The sequence below is a fragment of the Poecilia mexicana genome, unplaced genomic scaffold (assembly GCF_051168715.1).
Source record: "Poecilia mexicana isolate PSO_F unplaced genomic scaffold, ASM5116871v1 scaffold_7, whole genome shotgun sequence".
Taxonomy (NCBI): domain Eukaryota; kingdom Metazoa; phylum Chordata; class Actinopteri; order Cyprinodontiformes; family Poeciliidae; genus Poecilia; species Poecilia mexicana.
Window position 1 is genome coordinate 1,641,336 of NW_028263376.1, and position 14,629 is coordinate 1,655,964.

The window sequence follows — 14,629 nt, forward strand, 5'->3', positions numbered from 1 at the left end:
AGTCTGGATAAAAACCGATACGATTCTTTTTCCTTTTAACAAGGTGTTTTATATGGACGTAATAGACAATTTTCATTTCTGTTGCATTATTTGACCCTAAGCTATACTGCAGCATGCTAAACCTGTCCAAACGCCATGTTATGGCCACTCTTGCATCACAAAAGGTCCAGAAAACAAAAATGCCAGAGTAGTCCCTTAGGAGGAGGTTTTCGACTCACTCAAAAACAATAAAAAGCACTCGCAGAGACTTTTCCTGTTTCCAAAGGAGTTTCTTTTACTTATAAAAATAACAAAAAATAATCTCCGAGTTGACTTCAAATAAAATGTTAATTTGCGGTACAAAAACCTTTTCACTCCTCACTCCTTCACCAAACAATCAGATCAGCCCCAGCAGCTGCTTCTGCCTGTTAATCACTTTAGAAGGCTGACTGACAAGGAGGAGGGTCTAAGCACAACAAATAAATAAATAAATACATAAATAAATATACAATAGATCTACCATTCACATGGCTTTAAATCTGTGGAAATTAATAATTCAGCAAAAAATAAATTAATCTAATTCTTAATAGGCTCCAACACGCCATGTGGCAGATCCATTACCTTTTACAGTTCACTACAATCTGATTGGCGAACATCCCTCTCTTCTTTATATATCTCTCTCTTTACGTCCTTTATGGAAGCGGCCTGGAAAATCGCCGCTCTATTTGTCTTCTTCCCAGATTAAATGTCCGATGCAACTCGCCGTTCCCTCACTTTCTTTACAGTCTCCTGGCCAGCCGAACCGCAGCCATTTGCCTCTGCTTTATGGCCACCGTCACATTCTGGATCGATGCACGCTGCCTGCGGACGAGCCGTAAGCCACCGGGCTCCACGTCCCTTCTCGCTGCGGTTTATACCAGACTGTGTCAGCCGTCAGTCTGCCGGCATTAAGGAGACAATTACGGCTATCTCTCATGATAATCATACAAGTGCTCTTCCCCGTACTTGGCGCCGTTGCTCAGGCAGGGGCAGCGATGAATGATTTGGGCAATTTGTTCTGCTGATTACAAGCGGCATGGAACCACGGCACCGCCACCTCTCGCGCTACTCTTCACCCGATATACACACGCACACAGACACACACTCTTGCTTTATTTCAAGTCCCCTTCTCGCGACACTAGCATGAAGAAGGCATATAAAAAGTTGATATATGTTGGACAACACAGCACTCCAAGGTTGAGGCTCTCTTTATGGGAGAATGGCATATTCAAAGCACCATCAGGCTTTTTTCTCCTCACCATGTCTGTACCTGCTGTGTGTGTTTACAGGGTCAGCCCAAGCCTTTCCAAGTCAGCCCAAGCTAGCAAAGCAACATGCAACATGGTTAAACATGTTGCATGTTGGTTAAAACCAGATCCTTTGTCATACCTAAGCTACTCTGTGTGTGTAACATACTTTGTCATAGACATAGACATGAACACGTAGACGCCTCATAAAGCAGATCGCCCGTTGCTGCAACATGTACCAGGGTCCGCCATATTGAATGTGGCCTATGTGCCAGTAAGCTAATACAGGTAAATGGACCGAACTTCAGAAAGTGCCGTTCTACAAAGTATTTTAAATTAATTCCTGTCATTGACACATTTTCTCACACACATTAATATATTTAGTGATAAAAGAAATGACTAAAGACAGAGGTTGTTTTAAGGTTTTATTGGCTCTAGTGGCCTTTATTTGACAGGAAAGTGGGTAATGAGAGAAGGGGGAAGACATGCGACAAAGGCTGCCAGGCCAGGAATTGAACCTGCGACAGCCACATTGAGGATGCGGACTGTGCTTAACCCCTGCGCCACCACAGCATGCAAGACAGAGTTTCTAACTTTTGATGTGATTATTTAATTGTTTTGGGGCATTTCTGAATAAAGAGGACAATGTTTTTGTTTGATAGAAATGATTCTGATAAATTTTATGTTGACATTGATGAACACTTTTACATTTTTTTTTTTAAGTGTTGATTGTCTGAAAGACCTTACACATGAATTGCCCCATACGGGGTTTGAACTGACGACCTCAGGATTACCAGCACCGTGCTCTAACCTCCTGAGCTAACTCACCTTACTTTTACATTGTTTAAAGAACATATTTACATAATTCCATAATTTAATGTACATTTAACGTTTCAAGACAAGAAACAAATAATTTTCTTGTATTTATTTTTTATACCTTATTGAGAAATGACTTTTGATTTATAAATTAGTCATTGTAAAACATTAAACTACTTTTTTAAAAACTTTTTTCCAGAGAAAAAAAATATTTATTACCGTATGTCAACTCTGCTATTGACAGCAAAGAGTGAAAATAATTCTAATAGAATAAATTATTTTTATTTAATTACATAAGCTGTATTAATACATTAATATTTAAGATTGATATATTTAAAAATACACAAAAAGTGAAAGAATAAAACATTTATTTATTATACTGGGAACACTGGCCACAGGCTTCAGTCTGCTGGTCACACTGGGAGAACTCAATGACTTCTGAGACGTCCTGGTTCACAGGCTGAAGCCAAGGATAAAAGAGAAATTATCCAAAAGTGTAATAGAAAACAAATATACGTTTCTTTCACATTCAGAAAAAGACATTTTCAGCATGTTGGGCTCTGACTCGTAGCATCTTTATAGCTAAATACCGACATGGAGAAGCTGAGCTGGAAACAGACTGAAGACCAGCAGCTCCAGCTCTGATCCTGACTGATCTTTCCTCACTAAATCCTCTGGTTTCTAATTAACTTCTCCTCTAACAACGGTTTTTCATCACCTCTCTCATTAGAAAACAGTATGAAAACATTAGCTGCTACGCTAACAATCAGTGTTTACTTCGGGCCAATTTAGCTACATAGGAAATATTTCTCAGTTGTTTAGAAGCGAATTTCTGGCTGCAAAGTCAAGTAATTCTGATCTTTCATCCTTACCTGGGGAAGGTAATCCTAATGAATCCAGTTTGTTTTGTAAAACGGTTGAAACAAGTCCACACAACACAGGACTTAAGGAGCTCCGATCGCTCTACTGCCACATACAAGATGGCGGACGCTGTTACATACGACTCAGCGCTCCATGAGGGCTCTACATATTCATGTCTATGCCTGCTATCATTAGCATTAGCATAATCTGTAATTAGCTTACATGGTACCTGTGTTATTATGGCTGTTGATTTTTACCTTACAAGAGTAGCAAACTAAGAAGATGGGATTTTGAACTGCAGAGTGGTATTTAAATTAGCCATATTATTTTAATTATTTAAAAGTAACATCAGCTGATAAACACTGAATTTAAAGTAAACAAGTTAAATAGTTTGATACATTTCCCCAACAGGAAATGATTAGCATTTTATTTGTGAAAGACCTATAACCATAATATTGCAATAGTTTTAGGTTTTCCATGTGTAATAGCATTTAGTTTGTATTATTCAGTGTTGTTTTATTCAGTGTGTGTGTGTGTGTGTGTGTGTGTGTGTGTGTGTGTGTGTGTGTGTGTGTGTGTGTGTGTATATATATATATATATATTTTTTTTTATCATGCTGGCCTGGGTTTCTTGGTGGCCCCCTGGTGGTGTGGGGGTTCTAAGCAGCTGCTTGACTCTCATATGCTTTGGGCCGACTCTGTGTGTGTCTGTGTGTGTGTCAAGTTTGTTTTATGTCTAACCTGCTGTTTCTCTACCCAGCCTTCTATGCCACAGCCAGCTTTTGGGATGAGTCTGGATCTGGTAAAACTGGACCATTTTCCCCGTTCGCCTTCTCTTCTGTCATATTTCCACTCTTCACCTCATCCTCCTCCACTTCCCTTTTTTAACCTTTATCGGTCAAACTGCAGAAGCACCCCTCTGGGGCGATCAGCAGCTCCCTCACTAACACCACCCGCCCCGTCAAACACACACAAACTCACAATCCATCACTCACCCTGACCTGGCACTGCCCCAGAAATCAGCAGCACCATGTGAAGGCAGAGGCTATGATGGGAAAAGCTGCATGCGCTTTAAAAGTCTCACCTTGTCTCTTTCCGCCTGCAGCCACCATGAAGTTCTCAGGCTTCCTGCACCTCGACCAGGTCGATGACCAGGAGATTTTCTACACCCCTGAGATGGAGGACCCCAAGTCTGAGCTGTTTGGAGAGACAGCACGCAGCATAGAGAGCGCCGTAAGTCCAAAAGCAGCAGTTTGTGTTCAGAGTTCAGCCCAGGCAGCATTTCTAGCTGATTTGGAACAGATTTGCACCGTTGAATTTTTATCATCCGTTTTTGGATACACTCTTCTGCTAGTGTAAGCAGTTTCCCTGAACTGTATCCGTTTAACTTCACTGCTTAATCTCTTATGTGGTTTATTCAAAAAACAAAGTGACTATGTGAAGACAAAACGTCTAACATACAGAAAAAAACTCATTTTAATCAAATATTTCAGCACTCCAAAACAATATTTTTAGTTATTTTTGTTGATTTTCAACTTTTTACACAGAGTTTTTATTTGGGTGTAAGGGCTCTCCACCCAGGGCATCATGGTTTTGGACACGGCAGAAAAATGTTTAAAAATCTTAAATATTTGGGCCAGATATTCCAACAATAACTAGAGACTGTAAAACACAATTTTATTTCTAAATGTGTATTCTAACTGTGGAAACACAGAAAAGCAACATTTTCATTGATCCTTAAAGCTTTTTGGACCACTTAGAATTAGAAAAACATTTAAACTGTATGATAAAGAGCTGGACTAGAGTGCTCCTATGCTGACCACGGATTCTTTTAAAACACTGTTTGTGAAACATTTGATCAGTATGTCAAGAAAAATAAAGATTTTCATTTTTCTTACTTCAGATTCACTAAATTTTGATAATACATAAGCACATCAAACTTGGACTTTTAATATTTTACGTTGCTTCCACTGTGTTGCATATATGTCTTAACTTGGCACCATTGGTGTGTTATGACCCGTCTAGGGGTGGCCAGATCATAACATGAAGGGTCTATCCTCTTCAGATCTCAAGCAGCTGACACACAGCTAAAGATGAACATTTTATAATGTTATTTATTTTTTTGTAATTATTTTTGACTGAGATGCTACAACAAGTGGAGTGCATGGCTTCAGAGTGAGCTATGGTGCCAAAAACAACAAACAAAAGGAAACTAAATGAATATTAACCAGAACTTACCTATTTGAAAGTAAATAAACCAAATGACAAAAACTTACCTCCCTAATTAAGAAAAACATGAGAAATCTAAGGAAACATAAATGACAGCTCAATCCTACAAACTCCCAAGAACTTTTACAAGGTGTTTAACAGACAAACAGTGTGAGATGAGCTGAGGCTGGATGGCAGGAAGTCTACGTCAGCAGCTTTTATATCTGTCACTTCCAGGAGGCAACCAATTAGACGTCTCCGTTGTCTTCTGGGAGCCAATCAGGGATGGGTACCTGCACAGTCACATTTTCATGATTAAATTTACAATGCCAGCCGTAACAGGTGGAAAAAGCAGTTTTTGTTTTGGTTACTAAACAAAATCAAATTTCATTTTTAAAAAGTTTTCTTTATCGAAGAGACCCTGCTGGGTGTGTGTGCATGCGTGTGTCTGTGGGACCACTGTGTTTCATTTTCCAAGTGACCTTTTTTAGATTGTCAGTGTCTACAGGAAAAGCAAACATGAGTTAAATTTAGCAGGTAACATGCACGATGACAGGTTTTAGAATAAAACATCCCTGTCCTTGTTCTGAGCTGGTTCTGCTGCCCTCAAGTGTCCAGCTGACAACCGACTCCAGTCAAAACTATCACTGAGGCCACAGGGAGAAGGAAAAAACAAATACTTTGCTGCAAATGTTTTGTTTTCCAAGAATGTTCTTGTCAAGAGGCCAAAAGCCTCTGAAACAAGATTCAAAGCGCCTCGACAGAATAAAGCTCCTCGCAGAGCAGCTTTCTAATCCAATTCTTTCCGTTCTTTCAGGCAGGTATCACAGCATATATTACAGACTTGACACCTCTGAAGCTGCTGAGTAATATTCTGCCACGCTGAGCTGAAACGATTTTTCTGCTCCGATACATCTGATATAAAAATAACAATAATGAAAAAAGGACAGAGGAAAAAGAAAGAAAATGCATTTGGTCAGAAGACATACATCAAAGGAGATGCCCTGCCTGATATTTAGTTTTTAATAAAAAGGAGCACAGTGGCAATCTGTTATATCAGGTGATCTGTGCTGAAGATTATGTATAGCAATTGAACCCCATTTTTTAAGACCAAAGTAGATGGAGGAAAAAAAGAACCAAAGGCTTTTCACAGCATCTCGGTTTATTTCTGCTATTCTTTTCTCATTTTTCCTCTTCTGAATTTTACTTTTCTGCATATAGATGATTAATTAGGAAAATCTTTGGCAATGTGTGTATGAAGAGACGCTCTTCAAGCTTAATAAGACCCCAACTGGAAGAAAAAAACATCTCTCTGCAGAATTGTGCAGTTGCTTGCCAAACAAATTTACAATACCCAAAAGAGGTTTTCCATGAGAAATTAATTAGGCCTTTTCTGCTTTTTATAAAAATTCAAACATTATTTTGGATAAATCCGAGCATCGTACAGTTGGATAATCATGCTGTTAGCAAGCTGAGCAAGACAGCCACCATAATCACAGTTTAGCCACTGACTTTCTCCACTGTCCGTTTCCTTTGTGACGATCTGGGGCTTCGCTCCTCACATGAAACGGGAACCTGTGTGTAGGCTTGTGTGTGTGTCTGTGTGTGCTGTTCACATGTACCAGCTGTTAAATCAGTGTCACCAGCCCCCACTGGCACCTAATCTGCTGCCTCACAGCGGTGTGTGTGTGTGTGTGTGTGTGTGTGTGTGTGTGCTCGTTAACGGTCTCAGCCTGTGGGTCTCTTGAAGCCCTGTGTGCTACTCGACAGCATCCAACGCCCTCCTCTACATCTTGCAGGACAACCACTGAGCACACACTATACTTACACAAATGGACTTAGCGCTAGCAGAAGGCGTGCAAAGTCACAAAGTGGCTCTTTACTTGAAAAGAGTCAAGCTGTGGCACAGCTCTTTAAAAAACATGAGAATGTGCTTTTTCAGAGATAAATTAAAACGTTTGCAAGGAGGACAGGAGTGAAGTGCGTACTGAGGGGAAGTTTGTGTATACTGACTCCATCGCTAATCCAGCTTTGGAGGGTTTTACTGCCTAATTTGCTGTCACACCTTCACAAATCTGAGGAGTTTAGTGTTTGCAGAAAAAAATCCTGAGCGCACTCAACAAGCTCAGCAAAGTGTTCCTAATCGGCAGTGTGAGTGGACTGCCAGTTTAAGTGTCATTACTGACAGGGTAGAAATAAGATCATTAAAGTTTAGTGACGCATTTATTCTGATGTGCTCATCAGCAGGAGCAAAATGTACCTTGTCTATTAGATTACATTGCTGTATTCAGTCATAAATACAGCAATGTATTCATGACATTGCTGTCATGAATATATGATACATGATGGGGTAAAAATACCCCATTTTGACTAGTATTTAATATTATAAAGCGATTTAAACAAAAGATGGAAAAATGCATTATCTAACCGTTTGTGTTTGTAACAGAAATCCAATAATTGTTCCAAGTGCTGTAAATGTCATTAACTGATACAGATAATTAAGTTGTTTTGATTTTGATAAACTTAAGCAAATATACAGAACAACAACTCAGTACTAGCCCTGGTTTTCTGGTAGTAATTACATGAAGAATGACTCTCTAGCCTTTCCCTGTTCTGCTCTTTACAGAGTAGCAAAGGTACAAAAACCTCATTTTAGCTGTTTAGTTAATTAGACCCCATTTTGCTCAGGCAGAGGGCGTCAGCTACTCCACCATTTACTGCTAGTTATCTAGCTGTTGGCTTGTTAATGTTTGTGAACGTGATGTCTACAGTAGAAGCATGTTAATAAAAGCTTTAATCTTTTGGAAATGTATTTTTGGTAACTACTGTAGGCTGAATAATGTAAATAGAACACATTTCCATTTACAAAGTCCTCTATGAATGTTTGTTGTAGATAGTGGTTATGCTAACGTACCTATCTGAAAACACAGCTGACTTCTTCTAAACATTCACAAATTAATTTCTTTCTGTATAAGGGGAATTTGTTGTTAAATCACAGCAATGTGTGGGAAGGTAAACAGATGACTTAGCCATTAGCTGTACAGACTAGTTTTTGCTAGCACCTTAGCATTCGATGTACTGTAGATTAAAAATTCATGAGATTAGGATAATAGAGACTTTTTTCTTTGTGTTACCTGGACTATAAGTATAAATATTGGCATAGTTATACTTATACATATTTTCATCTTTTAGAATAAAATTTGCAAAGTTTTCAGTTTATTTTGAAAATTTGGGGCTAAAGGTGAGCTTATTATGAAAGTTAGCTTTAAAAACTAGCTAGTTTCTTTGAGTTGCTCAGCCGGTTACATTGTACACACCGAGTCATTGTAGGAAAAACCAATAAGAATGTCAAGGTAGCTTGGCATTTATCTTTGCTGCTCCTGGAAACCTGCTCCTAAAATGAATGTCACCTCAGCCAGCTAAATGTCAATTTGAGCTCCACACCTAGTGGCCTTCTTCCCTGCAAACCGATTTGAGAGGGAGTCTTTCTTCTTTCCAGATAGTGAACAGTTTTGTGGAATTAAGGTGTGGAGCTCATTACTGTCCTCATTTATCATCCGTTGTCTCCATCTGTCTTTAAGCTGCTTTCGTTTTCTGCATAACAGCTCAATGAGATGTTCAGGAAGTCACAGGTGCACAAGGACTTCATGGGAGTTCGAGTACGTCAACTGGCTCCAAGCGGCTCCATTATGGCATTCGTCGAGGCCCATTTCCGACCTGGTAAGAAAATTACATGTGCAAAACACAACAGACTCAAAATAGGAAGAGAAAGGAAATATATATACACTGCTCAAAAAAATAAAGGGAACACTCAAATAACACATCCTAGATCTGAATGAATGAAATATTCTCATTGAATACTTTGTTCTGTACAAAGTTGAATGTGCTGACAACAAAATCACACAAAAATCAATGGAAATCAAATTTATTAACCAATGGAGGCCTGGATTTGGAACCACACACAAAATTAAAGTGAAATGTTCCCTTATATATATATAAATTATTAAAACATAATCTTTCTACACATTTAATTTATTTAAAAAATAATTAGCTTTTCATGATTCAGCTGTTCTGGCACCTAAATTTAGATTTTTCTTTACTACATATCAAATTGCAGCCACCAAAAACTTTAGCATTTTCTCTTCCATCCTTTTGTCTTAGTTGTTAGTTTTCCCAGTTTACCAATAATCCTCACACAAATGTAAATAATAAGTGCACACTGGCCTAAATGCAATCAGCTGACTCCATGAAGATCAGACAAACAAACCGAAGAGCCGACGTTTTGGAAAAAATCCAAACTGTATTTCTGAATAATGAGCTGTTGATTTGGTCAGTTTGGGTCAGTTTTCCAGAAACCTGGTGAGTTATGAAAGCTTATTGAGGTAAATAGAAATGGGGGTAGACAACGTTGCAGTGATCAAAAAAGCAGCTGAATGATTCATTAAAGATAAAACTGGTGATAAACAAACAAGTTTGTCCTGTTTTATAAAAACTATTCCATACATACAACCAACAGGCTGCAGAGTGAGGTAGCACATGGCCACATGTCGGTGGCCATGTGCTCTTAGATCAAAGTTTATAATCTGAAAATAAAACATTTTACCTACACTCAGCTCCAGCTGAGCCCAGCATGTCCTCAACCTCTGAATATTCCAGAGGTGTGCCGATCGATTGGCCACCGATCATAATCGGCTAATTTTCCATGAAAGTGTATTATCAGTGATCGCCGATCACCTTCTCTTGTTACCAATCACACAAACCGATCACCTGGATATCACTTCACAGCCTGCCTGTGCAGCTTATCTCCTCTTTCTTCACACTGTGCAAGTGCGTGGCAACTAATCCTGTTGTGTGGAACTATAAGGCTCAGAGTGAATGGATAAGTTTGCGTGTTGCAGCGGAAAATTACCTCGGGGGTGAAGCACGTCACAATGCATCAACACAACAAATCTAATATGACATTTAAAAAACCAGCACTTGATGGAATTTGGCTACATTGAGGCTCAATGCAGGAAGAAAAGACATCGGGAACAAACAGTCAGCAGGTAAAGCAGCGCACAACTACCAACACTCACCCTGATTAGCATGATGGTCAGAAAGCTAACGAATAACCCAAAAGAATCATTTAAATCAATGAGCTAGCGGTTCTGCCCCCGCTGTTGGACCACCAACCACTACACGCTACTGGTAGTTTCTGCTCCACCATGTAGCACTACTTGATGTACTAAGGGACTAGATGGCATATGATGTCAGAAGACTAAATTCATCTACTGGAGCTGTTGTCAGTAATCAATAAAATACAAAAGAATAACTGCTTTCAGTACCATGTATTTTAAAGAAGAGAAAATTGAGGTGAACACAAAGCATACATAAAACCTAAAAAATAAATACAAAATATATATACACAGTACTGCAGTAAATTTTCCATATAAATGTGCACAAAAGTCCTAAATTTCCCCACCCGTCAGCACAGTGTCTCACTGACACACATTTGAAAGGTCCATGGTTTGATTGTCCAGATATTTGAGGTGAAAATGTCCAAGCGCAATTTGTTTCCAATGGAGAAGAGATGAATAATGGATTTGTGTCTGTATGGTGAGATGGAGGGGGAATACTGCAGACCATCAGCCTCCTACCAGACCAGTATGGAGTGAGTTTCGGGTTCTCCTGGCCCGAGCCAGTTCTCAGAAGCTCGCCATCCTTTAACCCTAAAAGGGGTCACCTTGCCTGTATTGACATAAACAGGACCAGTAAATTACCAGCCTGCTAGTTAACTAGACTTTTTTCAGTTATATACAGAAATAAATGCACAATCAAATCTTTAAGACAAAATAAAGATAAAAGCATTTATCTCATTAGCTTAAACACATATTGAATTTAAGGAGTTAGATTATGTGACAATTGATGATCAAACAATTAGCATTGGCTACCACCACCAACATACTGAACAAACAAAACAACATTGTGTTAATTACTCACCAATTCCATATATAGTTCAGTGCATGACAACTTCATGGTTCCAAGCTCACTGGGTATTCAGAGCTACATGATTTTTATATTGTGAGTTTTAAAAGTACATAAACAAAGAGATGAACTGATTGTTTGGAAGCACAAACCTGTAGCTCCTTTGTCTCCAGCTCTCCCCCTCACACCTCCACATGCTGGAGCAGGCCTGAATAACCACATCAGATGCAGTGATTGGCTGAATGCACTGTGTGACTGATTGTCACTCTAACCAACGGAGCAGCAAGGTGGGATTAAGGGCAGTTTTTACCCTGGGTTACAACTAGATAGTGAACTCTCACACCGAATGTCTGCTTAAAGCTGCAGCATCTAACTTAAACTAACACAATATTTTACATATGTATTAAAACTTTCTCTATGTCCTAACATAAGACAGATAACCTCTGGAAAAATAGTCGATCTGTTCTGCCTCCTCCATGTGTTCTGCAGAATTACTCAGCTCGGTCAGAACCCACCAATCAGAACCAGCATTAATCAGCTAGCCATGCTCACAGGAAGTTTTGATTTTGTAATTAAGGATTGTTTATTTTCATGCAACCTGCATTTGACTTTGAATGAATGTTTCTTTTTTACTTGACATTATTTGATATAGACAGTGTTGTGAGATTTATTTGACTCATGTATAATTTATGGTACCGAGAGCCTTACTGTTAAATATTGTTTTACTGATTGCAGGTTTTTCAGTTGTCCTTTTGACTGAATAGCTGTTGTATTGTGCCTGCAAATATTTTGCATGTTTATGTCAAAGTTAGGTGAATTTATAACCAGATCATTTTTTTCCATTTTGCCAGATCACATAGTAGCATTTATACATAACACAAAAAATTAACAGCCAATTCAGGTGACGGCCAAAGATCGGTGACCGGCAGTGATCGGCCCTCATGAGTGATCGGTATCGGAATCGGCAGTAAAAAACCTGATCGGAGCATCCCTAATTATGACATAACTGATTGATTTTTTACCATAATTTAAAACTGATGGCTGATTGAATCTGGACTACGGTGGCCTGCTAAGACTATGGGCTCTTTTCACATGAGAGAGAGAGAAGAGAGAAATAAGATAAATCATGCAAATGGAAATTACTGATCTTGTTTTAATTTAACATGCGAGTAATTGATTTATTTCTTATTGCGACAGGCCTAATCATTGTTTACCTATTTATTACTGATCTCATAAAACTAAGCCTGTATTTTTACCTCTTTAGTAAATGTAAACTCATCCAGTGATTTAGACTTTCTTGTCTTCTTATAGGAACTTAGGATGATTTATGATCAAATCTGAGTTCCTCTTTCTGTTGATTCAGAAAACATTTAAAAACAAGTGTTTGGCATTTTTTCTCCTACAAATATAATTTGATCTCAGATCATTGTAGATGCATCATAACTGGGTGTTTTATCGACCATCTGCAACAAACAAAACCAAGTCCTCCTCTTTGTCCTCCTCCCTCCTCTATTTTTTATGGCCAACATTTAGCGTCCTTCATACCCTTCACACGTCTCCCCTCCACGGCTTGTAAAACAAACATCTGCAGCGAGCATAATGAGAGCGATTCATCTGGGGAAAAAAAGAAAGTGGAACCAGCGGTGACTGGAGGACAAGTGGTCCGCAGAGACCCTCCACCTGTCACACACAGGGCTGTTTGATATATTCACGGTAGCATTAAAAGGAGCTCAAGTCCTGTGTTTGCAGCGATCCACAGAGGCCTTGTCCTGAATGCCTGAACCTTTTCTTTATCGTAGATACGAGATACAATGTGGAGGACATCGAGGGAGCGCTGCTGAAACAGCTGAAGGCTTCCAAAGACACCAGCATCTCTGTAAAGAAGCCAACGGCAGAGAATATTCGCTTCACTAATTATGGTAATGTGATGTAGACTTAACAGCAAAGTGGAAGGATTTAGAAAAAGAAACTTATTCATGAGGTAGCTTACTGAAGGTTTTCTTAAGCTGAAAGTCTTAAGCTCTACATGGTTAAACTGTCATTTTTCCAACAGGTCTGTCCACCATCCCACTGTTTACCACCACCACCACCGCTGCCGCCACTGCTGCTGCTGCCGTCACCACAGCCTCCCCCGCCCCCACATCCAGGCCTCATTCCCCCTACTTCACACGCCGCCCACCGGGAACCACCCGCAGGCCCACCAGCTCCAGATGGACCACCACCACGCAGGCTCCGCCCACAAAAATGCTGCATAGCACCTCAGCGCCACTCACTACGACCGGGCGGCCAAAAACCCAGAAGCCCTGTGACTCCAACCCATGCCTCAATGGGGGAACCTGCGAGAACGACGGCGACGACTTCAGCTGCAAGTGCCTGGCTGGACGAGGAGGGGCAGTGTGTGAGAAACGTGAGCCGTGTTTTCTATCTTCTTTTCTGGTTTACTTTCCTTATTATTAGACTTAATCAGAAGTTTCAGGGTCTGCTGCTACTTTAAATTCATGAAACAGCCGGATCAGAGCACACTGAAGGCAAACATTTCAGACATCTCAAAGAGGTTTAAAGTTCTTCCATTGTATAAATCACTCTTTTCAGGCATTATAAAGGATCATCTTTGGAAACATTATCCTTTAGTGCACACTGGTGTAGCAAAAACATTTTAATGCAATGTCAAATATTTAAGGTTAGATAAAAAGCTCAGCTTCAAGAAAAACAGCATTGCCTTCTTAAAGCATTCATGTTCTTCAAACTGTTGGAGTTACCTATTCTTTTATCATTTAGAATTTTGTTAAAATTTATATTACTTTATACTTTTGGGTGATTTAGAAGGTAAATTTGTAGGTTAATAATTGTTTTTGTTTGTTTTATTAACTAAGTTGGACAGGAAGAACTGTGGATCCATTTCTATAAGTACAGACTGGTTTAGTCCGAGCATGCACTGCGTATTTACTGGGCCCAACGCCCAGAAAATACTGGAAAAAATAAACAAACTTCCAGTGTTTTGGAAATTGTACTTTTTTAGCCTGCATATACATCACCACAGAGCAGCAGAGGCTTATTGATTGTATTTTTAATGGAGTTTTTGGTTTGATAAAAATTGCCACTACATGGATGTGTTAAATAACACATCCATGCATTTAAAAATAGAAATCTCCTCTATTGTGGGGAAATTCACAAAATTATAAAAGTATGACAATATAAATATAAAATGAGTATATTTTATTTATTATTACAAAATGTGCACATATTTATACGTGTATTAAAACAAAAGGCTGTTTACAATAACAGAAAATGGAGATGTAGACAGTTATTGAGTCAGTTTGGAGCAGAGATGGCAGGAAGGATCTGCTCTAATGCTCCCTTAGTACACAGCCGTCTGTCCTGACCATCAATCTGTCCAGGTCAGAATGTCAACAGAATGTCAAGGCAGAGTGCCCTTAGCCGCCTGCTAAGTAGACACTTAGTACGCACCTGTGTGTTTCTGTGCAACACCAAGGTTGAGAAGTGAATGTGGAAGA

The 14,629-nt window shown here is 39.3% G+C and overlaps 1 protein-coding gene across 2 annotated transcripts in view; it reads left to right on the forward strand.

Annotated features, from left to right (window-relative positions):
* The window catches only part of agrn (agrin), a 552,174-nt gene that overhangs the window by 475,663 nt on the left and 61,882 nt on the right, over nt 1-14,629 (forward strand). For both annotated transcript variants that reach the window (XM_088006847.1, XM_088006848.1), the window contains 4 exons: nt 4,048-4,175; nt 8,756-8,870; nt 12,914-13,033; nt 13,168-13,521. In XM_088006847.1, the coding sequence (XP_087862973.1) occupies nt 4,048-4,175; nt 8,756-8,870; nt 12,914-13,033; nt 13,168-13,521 (717 nt within the window). The remainder of the gene's footprint in view (nt 1-4,047; nt 4,176-8,755; nt 8,871-12,913; nt 13,034-13,167; nt 13,522-14,629) is intronic.